General features: G+C 37.9%; 1 gene segment (V, D, J or C); it reads right to left on the reverse strand.

The window, feature by feature from the left end:
• Positions 1–5,766: 5,766 nt before the first annotated feature.
• On the reverse strand, positions 5,767–7,129 carry LOC503095 (immunoglobulin heavy chain, variable region). The segment is given in 2 exon segments: positions 5,767–6,971; positions 7,055–7,129. Coding segments are annotated over 2 exon segments (375 nt in total).
• Positions 7,130–9,563: the final 2,434 nt, after the last annotated feature.

Genomic DNA, 9,563 nt, shown 5'->3' on the forward strand with positions numbered 1-9,563 from the left:
CCACATGGAAACACAAGTATGAAAAGTTAACAAATACCATATAATACTGTGGAGGAGAAAAACAAAGGGGCACTCAAAATAACCAATTCCTAGCATCTCTTCAAAATAATCTCCATTTTCTCAATCCCAGTGCACTTTCCTTTTCCTCCAGGGTTTCTGACACTCAGGATGTGGTTACAACACTGTGTCTTGCATAGTAATAGACCACAGAGTCCTCACATACCAGGATGCTGAGTTCCACGTAAGCTGTTTTGAAGGATGTATTTGTAGTCAATGTGGCCTTGCCTTTGAACTTCTGATTATCGTTAGTATCACCATTGTAAAGACTAATATATCCAATCCATTCCATGCCCTGCCCAGGTCTCTGCTTCACCCAGATCATACAGTAGCTGCTGTGAAACTGCCTCATGAAGCTGAAGTAAAAGTTCTTACAGCACAACTCACTGAAGCCCCAGGCCTCTGCAGATCAAATCCACACTGCTGCAGCTGAATCTGTGAGTAAACACCTCGGGAGAGAATGTCAGAGTGGATGGTATTGTCACCTCAAGTCCTTTCTCTTCTTCAGATTTGGAACTTGTAAGCCCCTTACCTACAGTTACTTATGGGACAAAGAGAAAGACTCAACCCCATTCCATTTTAAAATAAGTATGTTCAGATACTGTGTAGGGTTACCCTCACAGGGTATGGACATTGTTGTATTTACTGCCATGGATTCAATGCATTTGCATATTCATGAACAGGGTACTTCTTACAAAAGAACCTAGTCCAGCTGGACACAAACTGGAGAGTAGGGATTTAAAAGGCACAATGGTCAGGCAGAAAGATGCTCAGGTCCAAATCCTAATCCTCTCTCAGTAAATGCATCCCATACATATTTCCTGAGCCATGTTGAAATGCTGTGCATTTAACATGAGAAAATAAGATCTCAGCAGATTTCTGGCCTGTGGCTATTGCTCCTCTTTGACACAATGACATCAGATACATCCACAGATGGTGGTTGTGATGATGATGATAATGATGATGATGATGATGATGATGATGATGATGATGAGAAGGAGGAGGAAAAGTAAGAGTAGGATGAAAGGATGGAAATTTCCATAAATGGCTAATTTTTGAGAAATTAGAAATTCTTTCTGATATTAGCAATTAATAGCTATCTTTCAAACAGGTTATAGACTAAATGTCTCAATCAATTGACCAATGTATTTACAGAATAATGATTACAGCACTATCATCAATAACCAAATTATGGACATAATCCAGAAATGTATCAACAAAGGATTCTATAACTAAAGCATATACATATGTGTGTGTGTGTGTGTGTGTGTGTGTGTGTGCATGTATTTTTTTCAAAAAGGAATAAGAAAAGTCCATTACTTTTGGGAAAATGGGTGCAATTAGAGATAACTGTATTAATTAAGACAATCTCAAAATCACAAACAATAATGAGACTCTTATTAGTAGGTCTTATGTATTTCACAGTTATGTATATCTATGTATGCAAATACATGATAATGTCTCACTGAAATTCTCTAATACAACAAAGGGAAAATGAGAGGAAAAAAGTTTACAGGAAAAGTATACACAGTATAAAAAGTACACCTGTATGAAAATTCTATACATATTTAAATTTGTTATTTCTAAACCACAATAATTTTATTCTTTGAAATTTTCAATCATAAATAAATTATGCTATAATCAAACATCAGTTTCAAGTCTCTCACTACTGTATACAGCAACTAGCTCCCTGAAGTTCTTTTTGAGACCCTTCAAAAAGTCTCCAATATCCTGACTGCTTTTGTTTTCTTAACTAATTACAATGTGAGTTTAATTAGTACTACTTACATTCACATAGATAGGGTCATCACTATTAAATAGGGAACCTCGAGAAACCTTCCCCCAAAATTCATGATATTTGGCACATCAGTCATCAAATACCAAAAGATCGTCAGCTTTGTTTGGGCCCACATAAATTCCTCCTCATTCGTGTTTAATGTTTGAATTGTTGTATCATTACCCAAGGAAGATGTGTTAGGCTCAGAGGACTACTTGTGTAATTCTATTCTAAGAGATATTGTTAACATTGCCAGTATAAGTCCTCACCTGCTCAGCTAATTTGAGGTCTCTCGTGTGATAATTTTAACTGATATGATTTGTGTGTGTGTGTGTGTGTGTGTGTGTGTGTGTGTGTGTGTGTGAAGTGCTCATAAATATAGCTACTGAGGCGTCACGTGCAATAAGAAAAAGTCAGTCCCTGGAGATAGAATTCTCTGTCTTTTAAATCATTCTCTTTATTTTACATTATTCCTTTCCCTGTTTTGTAATGCTTCTCAATTTTTTGATGAGAAACTCTTATCATTAACTGGTCTGTGGCTGTCAATCACTCTTAGTACTTTGACCAGTCATGAATGTCTGCATAAGTCCTTACACACTACTCACAGAAAGCTCAGTGGTCAAGATTCAGGTGATCTACTGTGTTTAAACATAAATATTTAAATGGCATTTTGAACAAATGAATATTAGCAATAAAACTGAGGTCTAACAAGGTATACATCATCTCTAAGCATGTGCTTTGGACGATACTTACCTGGGATGAAGTCTTTCCTATGAAAATTCACCAAAATATAATAAATAAAATTATGCAGCTTCCAGCAGTAACTCTCTGAATCATGTACTTCAATCATGCTACTTCTTATTAGAGACTCTTGGACATCTACGCTTATTCACAGCATATTATCCATGCAAATTCACAGCATGTAGAGGAAGAATTCATTCTAGATTCCCAACAAAGCATAAATAAAATGATAAGTTGTACATATCCGTTGTAAAACTCAAATATGAATCTACAATGGAAATTTATGGATAATATATGATAACAACCTGAATAATCTGTAAGTATCTACATACAACTGGAAAAATATGCTGACTAGATCACACATGTCCATAATGCAAATTCTTCATGTTCTCACTCATATGCATTGCAAGATGCAAATATTTTTAATGTATTTAATTGTAGAAGCTGAGGGACTAGAATTGGGCCATTAGATCATGAGGAGTTTACAAGTATGTTATAGTAAAATAGAGATCAAATAAAGTCAGAGAGGGCAGATAGAGGAACCAAATGTTTCAAACATGAAATGGTGTGGGGAAATGGAGAAATGATAAATTTGTGTGGCATAAACAAATTTTAAATCACATTTAAAAGGCATTGGAAAGCTTTTGTAGGGCAAAAAACACTGTCATAAGGAAAAAACGACAACAGATTGGGAAAAGATCTTTACCAATCCTACAACTGATAGAGAGCTAATATCCAAAATATACAAAGAATTAAAAAAGTTAGACTTCAGAGAACCAAATAACCCCATTAAAAATGGGGTTCAGAGCTAAACAATACATTCCCAAGTGAAGAATATCTAATGGCCAAAAAGCACCTAAGGAAATGTTCAACATCCTTAGTCATGAGGGAAATGCAAATCAAAACAATCCTGAGATTCCACCTACTACCAGTCAGAATGGCTAAGATAAAAACTCAGGTGACAGCAGACGCTGGAGACAATGTGGAGAAAGATGAATATTCCTCAATTTTTGGTGGGATTGCAAACTGGTACAACCACTCTGGAAATCAGTCTGGAGATTCCTCAGAAAATTGGACATTGCACTACCGGAGGACCCAGCTATACCTTTCCTGGGCATATACCCAAAAGATGCTCCAACATGCAACAAAGACACAGGCTCCACTATGTTCATAGCAGCCTTATTTATAAAAGCCAGAAGCTGCAAAGAACCCAGATGCCCTTCAACAGAGGAATGGATTCAAAGAATGTGGTACATCTACACAATGGAGTACTGCTCAATTATCAAAGATAATGAGAGATATTAAGGAGGGTAATTATTGCTTCCTCTTACATTCATATTTGGATGTGAGGTTATGTTTGTGTGCTTTTCTTCTCTTTGTTTTGTTGCCAAGATGATTAGTTTCTTGCTTCTTCTAGGGTGTAGTTTGCCTCCTTATGTTGGGCTTTACCATTTATTATCCTTTGTAGCCCTGGATTTGTAGAAAGATATTGTGTAAATTTGGTTTTGCCATGGAATATCTTGATTTCTCCATCTATGTTAATTGAGAGTTTTGCAGGATACAGTAACCTGGGATGGCATTTGTGTTGTCTTAGCGTCTGTATGACGTTTTTCCAGGATCTTCTGCCTTTCATAGTCTCTGGCGAGAAGTCTGGTGTGATTCTGATAGGTCTGCCGTTATATGTTACTTGACCCTTTTCCCTTACTGCTTTTAATATTCTGTAATTTGTGCATTTGGGGTTTTGACTGTTATGTGACAGGAGGAGTTTCTTTTTTGGTCCAATCTCTTTGGAGTTCTGTAGACTTCTTGTATGTTTATGCGCGTCTCTTTCTTTAGGTTAGGGAAGTTTTCTTCTATGATTTTGTTGAAGATATTTACTAGTCCTTTGAGCTGGGATTCTTCAATCTCTTCTATACCCATTATCCTTAGGCTTGATCTTCTCATTGAGTCCTGGATTTCCTGTATGTTTTGGACCAGTAGCTTTTTCTGTTTTACATTATCTCTGGCAATGGTGTCGATGATTTCTATAGAATCTTCTGCACGTGAGATTCTCTCTTCTATCTATTGTATTCTGTTAGTGATGCTTGTATCTACGGCTTCTTGTTTCTTCCTTTGGTTTTCTATATCCAGGGTTGTTTCCCTGTGTTCTTACTTTATTGCTTCTATTTCCATTTTTAATTCCTTCACTGGTTTGATTGTGTTTTCCTGGAATTCTTTCAGGGATTTTTGTGATTCCTCTCTATAGGCTTCTACTTGTTTATTTATGTTTCCCTGCGTTTCTCTAAGGGAGTTCTTTATGTCTTTCTTGAAGTCCTCCAGCATCATGATCAAATATGATTTTAAATCTAGATCTTGCTTGTCTGGTGTGTTTGGATATCCAGTGTTTGCTTTGGTGGGAGAATTGGGCTCAATGATGCCAGGTAGTCTTGGTTTCTCTTGTTTGGCTTCCTGTGCTTGCCTCTTGCCATCAGATTGTCTCTGGTGTTACTTTGTTCTGCTATTTCTGACAGTGGCTAGATCGTCCTATAGGCCTGTGTGTCAGGAGTGCTGTAGACCTGTTTTCCTGTTTTCTTTCATCCTGTTATGGGAACAGAGTGTTCTGCTTTCGGGCGTGTATTCTTCCCTGTCTACTGGTCTTCAGCTGTTCCTATGGGTCTGTGTCCTGAGTCCAGCAGGCAGGTCTCTTGGAGCAGAAAAGATGGTCTTACGTGTGGTCCTGAGGCTCACGTTGCTTGTGGGGGGATCCTTTAGAGCTCTCTGTGAGGGCAGCAACCAAGAGGGACTGCGCCACATTTTCTAGGAGCCCCTGTGCACCGGGTTCCCAGATGGTGTTAGGTATTTTCCTCTGGAGTCAGAAATGTGGGCAGAGTGTAGTCTCTTCAGGCTTCCCAGGCGTATCTGCCCCTCTAAAGGTTTAGCTCTCCCTCCCACGGGATTTGGGTGCAGCATTACACATTTTACACGTGCCTCAACTTTAAATCCTGTCAGTCCTGCCTTTTAAATACACTATAAAGATTTAAACAAAGACATGAAACTTATCAGCATGTTGAAAATTTACACTACAAATATCTGATCAGAAATTTCTCTTTATTAATACACTACAGTTCTTTTTTATAACTTTTTGAAATTAGATTGCTTCATGCAATATATCTGATTACTAATTTCCATTCTCAATCTTCTCCCAGCTCTACTCTGTTTATAAAATTAGAAAACAAACAGAATCTAAGTATGACAAAAAGGAAAAGCAAAGAAATGGAAATAGGACAAAACAAACAAACAGAAGAAAAATCATCAGACACAAAATATAAGAAACACCTGTGCATGGAGAGACACATATTCACAAATATTCTGTAGAACAAAGCTGTGTAAGAGATATATAATGGTCTATGAGAGTTGGTGCTGTATCTGTATAGGTCCATGTTCTACAGAGGGTAGTGACTAGGTATGAATACTGAGACTGGGAAGGAAGTAAATATGGGACCAAAAACTTATCTATAATCTCAGAACCTACCTCCATCAACAATTATAGACATGTGTTGTTAAGGAGTTTAATGAAAAGTGGTTTGATAATATTTTGTCCAATGTACAAGAATTATATTTGCATGTCTGTGCATTCTGATGAATATTTCTCACCTACTAAGAGACTGGAATTTCTGCTGAAAAACATGGCAAGTGATAACAACACACCTGAGGTCACTGAGACTATGAAGGAGTATTTGCTTGCCTATTTTGGTGATTTAGATTTACAAGTCAAATTCGTATTATGCATTATTCCCAACAATTACAAATCTTGGTCTCTCAAGATCCAGTGATATTTTTAACATGCATCACCATACTTTTCCCTTTTTATTGTTTTTTTTGAATAAGAAACATGCCAATGGAAGTGATAACTGGTGAACTGATCCGCAAGTTAGGATGAATTGTAGGTTTATCCAAATAGCATTACTTTATTCATAGATGTTCATTTAAAAAGAGAGGAGGAGGCAACAAATACACAGTCAAAATTACTATTACTCAGTAGGTCTAAAGATTAGTCTTTTGCTGCTCCTCCAGGGTTTCTGACACATTCAGGCCATGGTTACAACACAGTGTCTTGCACAATAATAGACCACAGAGTCATCAGATGTCAATCTGCTGAGTTCCATGTAGGCTGTGTTGGAGGATGTATCTACAGTCAGTGTGGCCTTGCCCTTAAACTTCTGATTGTAGTCAGTAACACCATTCCAAGGAAGAATATACCCAATCCATTCCAGACCCTGTCCTGGCCTCTGCTTTACCCACTGCATAGCATAGTCTGTGAAGGTGTAGCCAGAAGCCTTGCAGGAGAGTTTCAGTGAAGAACCAGGCTTCACCAGCTCAGTTCCAGACTGCTGCAGCTGGACCTGAGAGTGGACACCTGTGTAGAGAAAGGCAGAGTGGATGTAATTTTCGCCTCAGGCCCTGTCTCCTCTTCAGATTTGGAAATGGTGAGCCCCTTACCTGCAGTTACTGATAGGAGAAAGAGACAGACACAGCTCCATTCCATGGTTAGAGTCACTGTGTTCAGGGACTATGGAGAGGACACTAATCATAGGTTGTTTTAAGGGTGTGGACATCCCTGTATTTACAGTCATAGACTCTGGTAATTTGCATATTAATGACTGTGAGACTTATTACATAAGAACCTAGTCTACCTGAAGAAGAACTGGAGGGGAAGGAATTAAATGGCACATGGATCAGGAATAGGCTGCTCAGGTACCAGTTCTAATCCTCTCTGAAGAAATGCATCCCATACACTTGCACTCTGAGCAGATTATGTGGATGTAACTTTACAGACTAAGCTCTCAAAAGATATTTGCCATGATACTGTTGCTCCACATTGACACAATGTCATCAGATTGCTCTATGCATGGATTTTTGTGGTGATGATGAAATTGATAGAATACTCCAAAAATGGCTAATTTTTACTGCCTTCTTTCAGATGTATGGATTTAATATCTGCCTACCCAACAAGTTATGTACTTGTTGACTCAAGAGTCAGTAATGACTAAAATTAAATGTACTATGCATATACACTTAGAGTAATCACTAGTAAACAGTGAATCTCCAGAAATCTTTCCCCACAAAAGTGAATATAATTTTTCCCATCAGTCATCAAATGTCAAAGGACATTCAGCCTGGTGTGGGTTCTCACCATGTCGTAACATTTTGTTTTTTATACCTTACATTATTTTGTGATGAGAAGAGGGTACATATGCACCAAAGTGGATACATTAACCAGTGGGTACTCCTTGCCTAATTAAATTCTAAGAGATTTACCTCATACTGGGAAGCTTACCAGAAGATATCTTTACTTGCTCAGCAATTTCAGGATTTCCAATATGCTAATTTTCACTGGTGTGGTGTAGTGTGGTGTGTGTGTGTGTGTGTGTGTGTGTGTGTGTGTGTGTGTGTGTGTGTGTGTTGTGCTGGTAAATATATCACCTGAGAGTTTGTTTTTCCGTAAGAACAGTTCAGTCCCTGAACATAGAATTTCACGATAGAATTTCTGTGAAGTTTTCCACAAAAAATCTTCATGGTAATTGTGCATGGAGACATCACATGTCAATCACAGCAGGCCAAATCAGTTAAAATACTTTACTAAGGAAACCACATAGGAAACAGAGTCTCCTCCACACCCTCTTCATCTCTAATGGGTGATTATTGGTCTCATTCCGCCCCCTGCTGGACATGAACTTCCATGCAGGTAGATTTCTCATGGCTTACACTGAAGCTGTAGTCTGGCTTCAGAAATAATGAAACTCAGTTGAAGGGAGAAATGGATCGAGATTACATGGGGATAATGACTTATACATCAGAGAGGTTATTTTGTGCCAGTATTACTATAGTATCGCTCACAACGCCAGGTACCTCCTTGGTGGCATTTGGATCCAGTTCTTGCAGTTCCCTTTCTAAAAAGGTAACCACAGGAGATAACAGCTTCTTTTCTGTTTCCATGTGGCTACACCTGGGACAGAGAACCTGTGTTAAGTGTGTAAATCAATCACCCTATATTGTATAACACACAAAAACTGTACACAGAACTGAGAATGTTGACATAAATAACTGAAATGCTGCAACAACTCAGGACTGGATGACTCTTAGGAGCTGAAACCATTTTAAACATAGCGCTGTGATAGATTTGTATTAACAAAAATGGATAATTAGTAAAAATTCTCCTTAGAGAAACTTAAAAGTACCAACCACACAGAAGATACAAATCCTAGAGGTTTGCATAAGAATCCCTACATAGTTACAGGGGCTCTCAGAGACTGAGCCACTAACCAAAGAGCACACATGGGCTGGACTTAGGACCCTAGCACATATGTAGCACTTGTATACTTCAGTCTTCTTTGGTGTCCTGCAATACTGGAATTGGGTCTATGCCTAAACCTGTTGTCTATCTGTAGAATGAAATTCCCTGACTAGACAACCTTGTCTGACCTCAGTAGGAAAGGATCCCCATTAGCCTACATAGAGTAGATACAGTGGGTTTGAAGATATCCAATATGTTATCACCCTCTCAGAGAAGGAAAAAGCAGAATAGAAGGAGGGACTATTTAAAGGAAACCAGGAGAGAGGGGCAAAAAATAAGGATATAAAATGAATAAATAAAGGAATGAATAGATGGGTAGACAGATAAATAAATAAATAAATAAATGAATGAATGAATGAATGAATAAATAAATAAATAAATAAATAAATAAATAAATCTCCTTTGAATCTCCAAATATATCCTGGCCAATTAAACATGGTTCATAAACCTCAATTACAAAATAGGTTATTCAATTTTCTTTTATAAAAAGCCATTTTCCTGTATGCTGCAGCAGTTTCTTCCCTATCCAGAGAAACTCAGTCCTTTCTACTAGAAGGCAAATCCTACTTCTTCCTTGTTCCCTTCCCCTTCTCCCTCCTTCTTTATCTCCTGACTTTTCCTCTTATTCTCTGCTCTTGTCTCTCTGGGGAAAAC

Source organism: Rattus norvegicus, chromosome 6 (assembly GCF_021556685.1).
Source record: "Rattus norvegicus strain SHRSP/BbbUtx chromosome 6, alternate assembly SHRSP_T2T, whole genome shotgun sequence".
NCBI classification, from domain to species: domain Eukaryota; kingdom Metazoa; phylum Chordata; class Mammalia; order Rodentia; family Muridae; genus Rattus; species Rattus norvegicus.